The 12,712-nt window shown below is 48.7% G+C and overlaps 1 protein-coding gene across 1 annotated transcript; it reads left to right on the top strand.

Moving 5' to 3' along the window:
- Positions 1–5,937: 5,937 nt before the first annotated feature.
- FAM170B (family with sequence similarity 170 member B) lies at positions 5,938–12,095 on the top strand. Its single transcript, XM_005900630.3, has 3 exons — positions 5,938–6,207; positions 6,560–8,082; positions 10,959–12,095. Exons 2-3 carry the CDS (start codon positions 7,971–7,973, stop codon positions 11,858–11,860), a joined length of 1,014 nt encoding a protein of 337 aa, XP_005900692.2. The 5' UTR covers positions 5,938–6,207; positions 6,560–7,970; the 3' UTR covers positions 11,861–12,095.
- The last annotated feature ends 617 nt before the right edge of the window (positions 12,096–12,712 follow it).

The following is a 12,712-nucleotide window of genomic DNA, read 5'->3' as shown; positions in this document are numbered from 1 at the left end:
TTTAGCATATTTATTGAATTTCTGACAGGCAGAGTGGACTTGGGACAGCGTTTGAGGAGAGCTGTTTGTCCCTTGTGATGTGAATCAACGCTGATCTCCTTCTCACCAACGCCGGCAGGGCTTATCTTTCCTCTCCAGGACTGGTGCCACACTGCCCAGGATGCTGGCTGATTCAGGTGGTCAGGGGCGAGGTGCTTGCTCACTGCTTTCTGCCCATTCTCTGTGCACTTGTGGGTGTGCTACAGCCTCGGGCTGCCTCCTTGACACGGGGGTCCTCCACTTCAGCCGTCTGGACACGCTGATCACATGGAGCAGCCTGCCCGCCGCAGCAAAACCAGGTGAGATTTCTCCTAGGAAGGCAAGGGCTGTTCAACAACTGAAAAGTCAAGCCATGTTAATAGAATGAAGGGATAAAATCATGTCAATAGATACGTAAAAAGCATTCTAAAAAAAAAAATCAACATCCTTTCATGATTAAAGCACTCGGTAAATCAGGATTTGGTGGCTCAGTGGTAAAGAATCCTCCTGCCAATGCAGGAGACATGAATTTGATCCCTAAGTAGGAAAGACCACCTGGAGATGGAAATGGCAACCCTCTTCAGTATCCTTGCCTGGGAAATCTAACTGGATAGTGGAGCCTGGTGGGCTACAGTCCACAGGATCACAAAGAGTCGGACACAATTTAGCCACTAAACAACAACGACAAATTAGGATTAGAAGGGAACTTCCTCAACATGAAAAAGTCCATGTACAAAAACCAGCGACGTTGTCAATAGTAAAAGATTTAATGCTTTCCCTGAAGATAAGTAATAAGACAAGGACACCAGCTTTCAATTCAACAGGATACTGAAGTTCTTGCCAGAACAACAAGGCAAGGGAAAGAAAGAAAAGACATCCAAATGGAAAGGGAAGAAGTAAAAGTATCTCTGTTTGCAGATGACATAATCTTACGTATTAAAACCCTAAAGAATCCACACCTCCACAAAAAAATCTGTTTGAATAAGCAAATTCAACAAAACTGAATTTTAAAGTTGTATTTCTATACAATAGTAACGAACAATCCAAAAAAGACATTAAGAAAACGGATCCACTTACACAGCATCCAAAAGAATAAAATACCTAGGAATCAATTTTAATCAAGGAAGGCAGGGTTTGTACATTGAAAATACATACAAACCCCACTGGGGAGGCGTTGCTGGAACCGGTCTCAGTGCACTGCGAGAGTGCAGCCAGCAGCGGACTGGGGTGGCTCATGGACTGCCTTTCCTGCTGGCCCCTCAGTCTTGGCCTTGGGTTCCTTTCTTGGGAACTTTCCTGTTCTCAAGGAAAACACAGCCTGATCCAGCCTTCCTGGAAGTCCTCCCACCTGACTCCCTGACGTTCCTGGAAGGCGTGGGACCACCTGCAAGGCTGGGGGTGGCAGGCTGGGGAGGGACGGTGGCTGTTTCCCCTGGGACACCTCTACCATCCGATAAGTAAGCCCATCAACTTACAAAGGAGACACCGTTTCTGAAGGACTGGGATAGGAAAAAGGCAGTCTTAAGAGGGGAGTCTGCAATAGCCATTCTGATCGTGGGGATAAAAATAAATTATCCCAGTTCTGATTGCCTGGTTGCAGATACCTTGGATGTGAGCTGAAGGCTGCACAGGAAGTCAGCCCAGCGCATTTAGAAATTGTGCTGCCTCACTGATGGTCTTTCGGGTCCTGGGATCTCCCCTTCCACGCAGAAGCCATGCTTCCAGAAAGTTCTCTCAGAACAAGTTAGCGGCTGATATCCTCAGCTCTGTATCCGAGGTGGCCTATGGCCATCACATTTTAGACAGAGAGGGGAGGAAGACCCAGCCCTTTCCCCAGAGCTCTCTGTGTGGCTCTCTAAGAACCATCGAGGGGAGGGACCAGCAGCTGGGGTCCCAGAGCTCCTGGGTACACATGTGGCCTTCAGCTGGAGTGCCCTTCCTCCCAGCTGATGTCACCTTTTCAAGGAAACACAATTTGGAAAGACACTTCTGAATCCCCAAAACTTGTTGAATCTTTGCAGTCTCATGGAGCCAGAGCTGGGGTGGGGGGTGCTCTGGGCCAGGTTGGGGCTCTGGGGCATAGCCAGGGATGTGCCCGAGAGGCCCACAGGGGTGCCCTCCTCCCTACTGCCTAATGACAGAGGAGTCCTGGGCTATTTGTGTGGGCGCCCTGAGGTTAAGGTCAGGGAAACAGCTCCAAACAAACCACGGAGAAGAAGCAGCCTGTTATTAAGTCTGAAGGAAAACAAAAGCAAAAGTCCCTTCCTCATTCACTCGGGGAGGCTGAGGGAGAACTTCGTATCACATTTCTCTGCGGCTGAGTTTTTCCTTACGTGGTCCACTGACTCACTTCTTTTTAAATAGTGGCAAGAAGCAACAGAAAATGAACTCAAAAGATGATACTTCTCTACTCTGATCCTCAACTTATCTTCTGGCACTTTCTCTGCAGAGTTAGCACAGGCTAAGGTCATAAACAATTCCTGGGAAATTGGCTTTCACTGGGATGAACTCCCAGTCTGGAGCCTGCCTTATACCTGGCAAGCAGCGTCTACGGCAACTCACCACTTCCCCGCCTCCCTCGGTGTTCAGTCTGACAATACAAGTTTTTTGAGAGGGGCAGTGACAAGGTGGCCCTAATTTCCAGTTGAAGGGAGGGGTGTTGTCCACTTAAAGCACTTTACACAGCAATCGGCTCAGCCTCAGAAATGTTGTGTCCTGTACACCAACCCGGGTAACGCCAGGCCCCTTGGCCAAGTGGACAGGCTATTTCTGGAGGCTCATTGGCTCCAGGATGAATGATCTGATTCTCCCTGTAGCCTAAATTGTGGCCCAAGCCCATCTCTAGAGTTAAAAGTGAAGGGAAGCGAGAAGTGGCGTCTCTGTTTCCTGCTGGGGCTGTGGCTGGTTCGCTTCCTGTTAGTTTCTTCTCAGTGGAGAAAGAAAAGGGAGGGGGCTGAGAAGAGGAGGTTTTGGAAGGAAAGTGGAGACTGGAAACTCCTCCAGGCCTTCTTGATGAGGTTTAAGACTCGCACGTGACGTGTGAAATGAGTTGGCCAGGAGTCAGAGCTCCGAGAAAGTGCTGTCTTGGGCCTTCTGGGCTTTTGCACACCAGCCCTGCCGGCTCCAGCAGCGGAGCATGAAGTTCTTGGCGAGGCTGGAGACCCAGCTGGAAAACTGCGGGGGCTGAGACGTTAGGGGGCTGGGTGGGCCTGATCTGTTACCATCCTCCCCTTGCACTCCCCCACTCCCCCTGCCCAGGGAGGGCAGGAACCCTGTATGGGTGGCCTCCGATGAGTAGCTACTTGGAGCAGAAGATGGGGCTGTGACAGAGAGCCTTCCCATGGCCAGACTCTGCTCAGAGCCCGTGTAAAAATGAAGGACAGTGGCACATTTTGATGCTGCGTTGCTTTAAGCACACACCCCCTCCTCCGCCTTGCCCCCAGGAAGCAGACCTAGGGGAAGAGCATGGGGCAGCCTGACAAAGCAGTCCTGCCTCTGGGCTTGAGGGCTGAGCAGTCCATCCTCCTGTCTCCTACCTGTACTTGGAGTCCCAACCTCCATCTGTAACATGTGGTTAATAGTGTCTCACTGGTAGGACTGTTAGGAGGGTTAGAAGGAACATACGTAGATTCTAGGGCAATAAAGGAACTGACCCAAGTACCTTTGGAAAATGGTATTTTCAACTAGAAACTGAATGGCTAAATACAAAAGGAACTGTGTGTAAGCATTGTACTCTCGATGTTAGAGTAGCTTCCCAAGGGTTAACAACTTTGAAGCTGCTCTATGTGAATGCTGGGGTTGCACAAGTGTGAAAATAGACGGTGAGTGGTGGCAACCTTCCTCCCAAGTTGTGCTGGGTGTGCCCCAGTGATCAGCTGGGTACACCGTAGTCCTGATGCTGCTCAATGAGTCGTCTCACCGGACATACATGAACAGTGCATGGAAAGTCAGTCTACGGAATGCCTATGGCTGAGTGACAAATCACCCAAAACTTAGTGCGTGAAGCTGCTCACAGTTTCTGAGGGTCAGGAATTCAGGCAGAAGATGGCTGAATTCAGAGGTGGTGGCTTTTCTCTGCCCTGAGAAGTCTGGGACCCCAGCTGGAAGATTCAAAGGCTGGAAGTCAGACTCATCTGATGGCACATTCATTCACACGTCTGGTGGCTGGCTGGGATTTTTGCCAGAACTGTTGGCTGGAACACCTCCGTGTGGCCTAGGCTTCCTTATAACATGCCGGCTGGGTCCAGAGGAAAGGAGAGAGAGAGACAGAGAGAACCCAGAGGAAGTGATGTTGTTTTCTACAACCTAGCGAAGTCTCCAAGCATCACCCCTCTGCGTTCAGTTGCTGGAGGTTGTTACAAAGTCCACTCTGGTTCAGGAAGAGGGACCTGTCTCTCAGTGGAGGACTGTCAGCTTCACATTGTAAGAGGAGCCTGTGGGATAGGAGCACAGGTGTGGTCACGTGGGGAAAACACCTCCAGTCACCAATAGCTCCACCGAAGCTTTTCCACTGTCCTTGAAGTCACCACTGCTCCCACTGGGATGTGACTGCTTCCTCTGTGCCTCCACATTCATACACAGCATAGGCTTGGTTTAGGGTTTTGTGGGGAGGGGTTGCATGTTTAGTTTTTACATATGTGGGATTCACTTATCTCTTGCTTTTTTCACTTAACATGAATTTACTTACTAATACATGTAGATCTCTTTATTGCAGTATAGTATACCACAATTCGGAGAAGGCAATGGCACCCCACTCCAGTACTCTTGCCTGGAAAATCCCATGGACGGAGGAGCCCGGTAGGCTGCAGTCCATGGGGTCGCTGGGAGTCGGACACGACTGAGCCACTTCACTTTCACTTTTCACTTTCATGCATTGGAGAAGGAAATGGCAACCCACTCCAGTGTTCTTGCCTGGAGAATCCCAGGGTCGGGGGAGCCTGGTGGGCTGCCGTCTCTGGGGTCACACAGAGTCGGACATGACTGAAGCGACGCAGCAGCAGCAGCTTACCACAATTTGGTTCTGGTGTAATTTATTTAACTACTTCTTTATGTTGATGGATCTTTGACAAGTTTCTTTTTATTTTCTATTTTGAATACTACTGTAGTAAATATTTCTTGATGTGCTATTGTATGCACTTAGCACTAACTGTGAATGTTTCCCAGGCAGTGATGTTAATCGCTGAGTTGAAAGAGCCCGCTTTTCATTGTAATGGGTGCTACCAAATTTCCCTTGAGAAAGGCAAGCCGTGCACTTACAGGTAGAATAGAAACATATTCATTTCATTTTGTTCTCACCAGCACTTAACAACTGCCAATCTGTTTAATTCTTGTTTGCCTTGTGGGTGAAAACAATATACTTATACAGCATGTGTTTTTAATTCGTTGTTTCCTTCCTAGAATTAGGTTGAACATCTTTTCATATGTTTATCAGCCATCTGCCCTTCTTCTCCTGGGGATTGCTTATTTATTTCCTTTACTGAACTATTCATTTCAGTTTTACTAAAAAGCAGAGAAGTGGAAACTGAAACAGTGAGTTTTTTGTTTTTTAGCAATGAAATTAAAAAGATTCTCAATGCTCATGTTGACTGATGCATTTAAGTTTAGAGAAACCACCCTATAATAATAAATGTTAATTTATATTTTCTTTCTAAATATTTTACATTGAAAGTTACCCCAGAGTCACATGAAATTAGTCTTAGTTGTTTTATATGAGGTAAGGCCAAAGTTGATTTTTTTAAAAGTGAATAAAAATGTTCAGCATCATTTATTGACCGAGTCTTTTTTTTTCCTCCTAGACCTTTATTTACTTTATCTCTTAAAAATTCAAATATTAACACATAACATGATCTTTTCCTGGACTGCTTTTGTCTTCCATTGATCAATTGGATTTTTGTGCTCTTACTGTTTATTTTTATAAGGCAAGTCTCTTGATTTATTAAGGGAGAAAGACTACACTTACAGTGTTTCCTCTTCCTGCCAGGGAGCTCTGCCTCTTTATAGGTGCGAGTGTGACTCTCCATCTCTCAGTAAAGCTCTGTGGCATTTCCCTTTACATGGTGGCTTCTGGTTCTGGAGAGGAGAGTATTCCTAGGTGCTGCGTGTGCTGCGGTGGTTGTGTTGCTTTGGGATTATTTTCAACCAATTATCTTCTGAGCTGTTGGGAATTTGGGATCCAGAGGAATTGAGTTGGTGAGACTGAGCAGGGGTTGGGGGGATATGGGGAGAAATGTTTTGGGGGAAGTGTGCTCAGGACATCCTGGAGCAGAGAGAGAGGGCAAGCTGGAACAGGTGCCAGAGCGACTGAGCTTGGAGTGAGGTTTGTGCAGGTGGAGAAGCAGGAGGGGACTCAGAGTTGTGGGATGAGAGCCAGCCTGCCTTGGGGCTGCAGGGATCTGAGGTACAGAGAGAAGGCAACTCTGCTAGACAGACTTGCCCTTGTCGGTCCATCCAAATACATGTCCGCCGTGTTCACCCACTATTTATTCATTAATTTGACAATAATCTCTGGAATCCTTGTGAATGTGTCAATGTATTCTACTAGATGCTGGAGATATGATGGGGGACATGAATGAATGACGTCTCTCTCCTCATGGAGCTGACATTTAAGCAGCAGCAGATGAATGCTGGGAAGTGGTTATGCCTGTACATGCACACGTCATAGAGTCTGAGGGGAATGGATTCCAGGTGGCTCGGACAGGAGTCGTTTCAGAGACTGCAGACAAGAGTGAGCCATGTGGGGCCTAGGGGTGGGCACTCCTGGCAGCAGGAAGGGTAAATGCAAAGCCCAGGGGCAGGAGCATCCCTGGTGTGCTTGAGTCCCCAGACCTGAGCGAGGGTAAGCAGAGAGCGGGGAGACGTGAGCAGGCACCTGGGTCCCCAGGCCGCGGAGCACCAAAAGCCCTAACGAGACAGCGGTGGGGCCTCTGAAGCAGTGAGGAGGCGGCAAGGCTCCGGCCCCCTGCCGCGGCCACAGTTCAAGGTCGGCCCAGCTTGAGGTTGGGTGATGATCGTATGTACGCGAGCGTGTGTGCGGTTAAGCGACCGTGTTCTGAATTTGTGTGTGTGTGTGTCTGAGTGTTCATGTACGTTTGAGTGTATGTGTGCCTGAGTGGTTGTGTGTGTCAGCATGAGTATGTATGTTCATGTGGGTAAGTTTCTGCATGTGTGATTTTAGGCATTTGTGTCTCTGTGTATGTGTGTGTGTGTGTCTGAGTGTTCATGTATGTTTGAGTGTATGTGTGCCTGAGCGGTTGTGTGTGTCAGCATGAATGTACGTGTGTTCACGTCTGTAAAAGTGTCTGCGTGTGTGCTTTTAGGCATTTGTGTCTCTGTGTATGTGTGTGTGTGTGTGTGTGTGTCTGAGTGTTCATGTATGTTTGAGTGTATGTGTGCCTGAATGGTTGCGTGTGTCAGCATGAATGTATGTGTGTTCACGTGTGTAAAAGTGTCTGCATGTGTGCTTTTAGGCATTTGTGTCTCTGTGTATGTGTGTGTGTGTGTGTGTGTGTCTGAGTGTTCATGTATGTTTGAGTGTATGTGTGCCTGAGTGGTTGCGTGTGTCAGCATGAATGTACGTGTGTTCACGTGTGTAAAAGTGTCTGCATGTGTGCTTTTAGGCATTTGTGTCTCTGTGTATGTACGTGTGTGTGTGTGTGTGTGTGTGCGTGCGCACTGTATGTTTGCGTCTCTGACAACACACAAAGCAGGGAAGGTCCTGGAGGGGATGGGATCCTGGTGGGCAGCCTCTCCTGGCAGCCTGGCTGGGGCTGTGTCCTGGCCACGGGTCACAGAACAGATCAAAGTCACTGATGAGGTCACAGAATAAAGCCAGGAGCCTAGTGACCACGGGTACCTAGCAGCCACTGGGACTGAGGCCAGGGGAGGCTTTAGCACCGGCCGAGCCCACTCGCACCCAACAGCTGGAGCTCTGTGCTCCGGGCGCTCGGGTCATCATGAAGCAGCGCTTCACAGACCGAAGGGGAGAACAGTCACCCACGGACCAGGCCACCCTCAGCCTGGCCAGCCCGGAGTCCACGGAGGAGAGCGTACAAGCGCGCCGGACAGGTCGGTCGAAAGGAAGGGGGTCGCTGGGGTGTCCTTGACAGGGCGGGCTCCTGGGGGAAGGGGAAGGGAAGGCACCGGCTCACCCCTCGGCATTGTCACCAAAGTCCTGCGTTGGCCATAAACATGGATGATGGGTTTACCGGGGCTGCTGTTGTGCGTACACAAGGGGATTTCAGGAGGTATGAGGATGACGTCCTAAAATGGTAGTCATATCTTTTAACTTGCTTTGAAAGAAACAGAATTGAGGTGTCAGTTCTATGATTTCAGCAGTGATATAAAAAGTTCCTTTATAATAAATGGATGAAAGTTAATCCGTAACATCATTTTGAAGTGACCGTGGGCAGCGCCCAAGGGTCACACCATCTTCGGGCCAAGTGACTGGTACCCACTCTATCAATCATGTCAATGCTCTGCGCTTCAGTTTTCTAACTTGTCAAAAATCAGAACAATGCAATTTCTTAGGGTTTTTTGAACACTGAAAGAGTTAAAATATGACAAGCACTTAGTGTTTATATGGTGATGAGATCCAGTGAGGGTTTCAAGGAAAGTGTGAGATTCTCCTGGAGGACGATGAGACACGTCCCCCAGATGCCAGGAGGAAGGTAGGGCTGACTGGTCTGGCCAAAGCCCTCCCCCTCTCAGGCTTTATTGAGCTGTGATTCACAAATACAAACCACATCAGTTCTGTGTACAGTTTGAAGAATTTTTGCAGGTACACATTTGTTTAACCACTATCAGTACCATGATGCAGAATCTGTTTATCACCTTCCAAAGATTCTAGTGACCCTTTGCAGTCAGTTCTCCTGCTGCCTTTAGCTCCAGGTAACCCCTGTTCTGTTCTCTCTCCCTACAGTTTTGCCTTTTCTAGAATGTCATCTAAGTGGAATCAAATACTCTATGACCTTTTCACCCTAAGTTCTTTCATTTAGCAGAATGCCTTCAGTTCAATTCAGTCACTCAGTTGTGTCCAACTCTTCTTGACCCCATGAATTGTAGCACGCCAGGCCTCCCTGTCCATCACCAACTCCTGGAGTTCACTCAGACTCATGTCCATTGAGTCAGTGATGCCATCCAGCCATCTCATCCTCTGTCGTCCCCTTCTCCTCCTGCCTCCAATCCCTCCCAGCATCAGAGTCTTTTCCAATGAGTCAACTCTTCGCATGAGGTGGCCAAAGTACTGGAGTTTCAGCTTCAGCATCATTCCCTCCAAAGAAATCCCAGGACTGATCTCCTTCAGAATGGACTGATTGGATCTCCTTGCAGTCCAAGGGACTCACAAGAGTCTTCTCCAACACCACAGTTCAAAAGCATCAATTCTTCTGTGCTCAGCCTTCTTCACAGTCCAACTCTCACATCCATACATGACCACTGGAAAAACCATAGCCTTGACTAGATGGACCTTTGTTGGCAAAGTAATGTCTCTGCTTTTGAATATGCTGTCTAGGTTGGTCATAACTTTCCTTCCAAGGAGTAAGCGTCTTTTAATTTCATGGCTGCAGTCACCATCTGCAGTGATTTTGGAGCCCCAAAAAATAGTCTGACACTGTTTCCACTGTTTCCCCATCTATTTCCCATGAAGTGATGGGACCAGATGCCATGATCTTCGTTTTCTGAATGTTGAGCTTTAAGCCAACTTTTTCACTCTCCACCTTCACTTTCATCAAGAGGCTTTTGAGTTCCTCTTCACTTTCTGCCATAAGGGTGGTGTCATCTGCATATCTGAGGTTATTGAGATTTCTCCCGGCAATCTTGATTCCAGCTTGTGTTTCTTCCAGTCCAGTGTTTCTCATGATGTACTCTGCATATAAGTTAAATAAGCAGGGTGACAATACACAGCCTTGACGTACTCCTTTTCCTATTTGGAACCAGTCTGTTGTTCCATGTCCAGTTCTAACTGTTGCTTCCTGACCTGCATACAGATTTCTCAAGAGGCAGGTCAGGTGGTGTGGTATTCCCATCTCTTTCAGAATTTTCGACAGTTTATTGTGATCCACACAGTCAAAGTCTTTGGCATAGTCAATAAAGCAGAAATAGATGCTTTTCTGGAACTCTCTTGCTTTTTCCATGATCCAGCGGATGTTGGCAATTTGATCTCTGGTTCCTCTGCTTTTTCTAAAACCAGCTTGAACATCAGGAAGTTCACGGTTCACATATTGCTGAAGCCTGGCTTGGAGAATTTTGAGCATTACTTTACTAGCGTGTGAGATGAGTGCAATTGTGCGGTAGTTTGAGCATTCTTTGGCATTGCCTTTCTTTGGGATTGGAATGAAAACTGACCTTTTTCAGTCCTGTGGCCACTGCTGAGTTTTCCAAATTTGCTGGCATATTGAGTGCAGCACTTTCACAGCACCATCTTTCAGGATTTGAAATAGCTCAACTGGAATTCCATCACCTCCACTAGCTTTGTTCGTAGTGATGCTTTCTAAGGCCCACTTGACTTCACATTCCAGGATATCTGGCTCTGGATGAGTGGTCACACCATCATGATTATCTGGGTTGTCTGTGTATTTTTGCCTTAGGGACTTATCAATGTTTGGCATGCTACAGTAGCTCATTCCTTCTTATCAATGAAGAAGACTGTGCTGTATGGATGGGTGTCCCACAATCTGTATTCAGGTGGTGGCCTTTGGGGTTTAGTCAAGGGCTTAGATACTACATTCATACACTATTTGATCTTTGTCATCGCATCCATAAGGTGCAGCTACATCTCTACGTTTGATCCTTATCATCATCCCAAAAGGAAAGTATATCATCCTTAATTTATGGGGAAACAGGCACGGAGAGGAAAAGTACCTGCCTGGGGCCCCCAGAGCTTGCATCCTTTCAGAGACCTGAAGTAGTTGTGGCACTTATGAAAATGTCCTTCCACTTCCCAGGGCCCGTGAAGAGAGAACAGCTGTCTCCACGGCCAGGCCCAGCCATCCCCCACGTGGAGAACGTCTACTTCTCGGGCAAGGGTCGGGGGATGTTGAGCTGGAGCAGCTCGCCATCATCCCAGTCATCCTCTGAGTACCAGTCCTATTCCCAGTACCAGTCTTGCCATTCCTGCACTTATGGGGACCAGGATGCTGCCCAGCAGAGCATGTGTGCCTTCTACACCCACGTGAAGACTGTGCAGGGTGTGGCCGTGGCCTGGGAGACCGACAGTGGCTTCGAGCCCGTCACCCGACAGCCCCGCATCCGCGAAGCCGAGTTCATCAGGAGGCAGAGGCGGAAAGGCTCCTCCTTTGAGATGGCTTCCAATACGGACCTGCGCTGGGAACTGGAAGCCAGCAAGAACAACACCAGCTCAGAGCCAGAGGACGCGGAGCTGCTGGCGCCCCTGGAGTGCTGCCTGCAGGAGCTGCGGGACACCCCGGACTGGCTGGTCACCACCAACTGCGGGCTGCGGTGCGTGGCCTGCTGCCGGGTCTTCCCCACCCTGGAGGCACTGCTGGAGCACGCCCAGTATGGCATCCAGGAGGGCTTCAGCTGCCAGATCTTTTTCGAGGAGATGCTGGAGAGAAGGAGGGCCCGGGACCAAGGGCAGGAACAAGAGCCAGAGGAGGAGCAAGAGAGTGCTTCGGACAGCAGCAAATGTCCAAGGCCCCGCGTCAAGGTGCCTTCGTCAGTCACAGTCGCAGAAGCATTAGCCGGAGGTATGTGCCCTGCCCTGTCCTCACCTCCGGCACCTCGGTCGCTCCTTTCCCGGCCATCAGGACCAGAGCCACCAGGGCAGGGAGAAAGGAAGAGGGCCGGGGAAGGAGGCGAGCGGAGTGTAGAGCTGGGAGGGCCGTGAAGACGTCGGGGAAGTCACCCTCCCAAAGGGCACAGCCTTTCAACCAGAATCCATTTCAAACTGTGAATCAAGTGTTTCTTACAGTGGGTGCAAGGCCTGAAAGCCCGCAAGCTTGTGGCCACCGGGATTTCTATTTTTGCTGGCGGGTCAAGCAGGTCATGACTCGCAGGAGAGACAACTACAAACAAAATTTCAGCCCTATTTTTTCATTGTTAGGAACTCATCATAGGCCCTAATTCTATAGCTTATTTTATTGGAATTAAACTTGAATAACCCAAAGTTTAAGGCAATGGCTAATGGAGTGAATCATGTTATTGGGTTGGACCCACAGGATGCTGCCATTTCTGCAGGTTACCCACTGGCACAGACATCTTGAGAATGGCAGGTTCCCAGGGTAGAGGTGGGGCTGACTAAGTGCTGCTGAGCCTGAGCTCAGCTACGCCAACTGTTTTAAATACTGCTGTGAAATTTGCCTCTGCCCTTTCACGTGTTCTTTCAAGAAAATACTCGGTGCCCGCTGTGTGTTGGGCATGCTGATGGGCATGCACTCCAGCTCTCAGTGAGAGGCAGCTAGGGCAGGCAATTGCAAAGGGAAGGGGAGGGCTCCCAGGGGAAGGCTCCCAAGCTCATGCTGGTTGATGAAGAAAGAGAAAACTGTCCAAAGAGGTTGATGCTCACAAAGATTTGGAGGACAGGTAGAATTAGTGAGACCAGGAGTTTTCTTCAGATCAACAAAACTAAAAAAGACAGTTTCTAGGAGTGGGTGAGCCTTGTTAATAGTGAGAGCAAGTGGTATTGAGCTGAGACTAGAGCATTTCCTATCATTTGTACATGGAGACTGCTACTGCTGCT

This window comes from Bos mutus, chromosome 28, assembly GCF_027580195.1.
Source record: "Bos mutus isolate GX-2022 chromosome 28, NWIPB_WYAK_1.1, whole genome shotgun sequence".
Taxonomy (NCBI): domain Eukaryota; kingdom Metazoa; phylum Chordata; class Mammalia; order Artiodactyla; family Bovidae; genus Bos; species Bos mutus.
Note: the sequence above shows the minus strand (reverse complement) of the source record. Positions and strands in the feature narration are given on the sequence as shown.

What these genes read in the sequence shown, in the direction of transcription:
- FAM170B (XM_005900630.3), top strand. Translation starts at nt 7,971, where the DNA reads ATGAAGCAGCGCTTCACAGACCGAAGGGGAGAACAGTCACCCACGGAC. An exon ending in CGTACAAGCGCGCCGGACAG is followed by an intron (nt 8,083 to 10,958) that starts GTCGGTCGAAAG and finishes TCCACTTCCCAG; the next exon opens with GGCCCGTGAAGAGAGAACAG.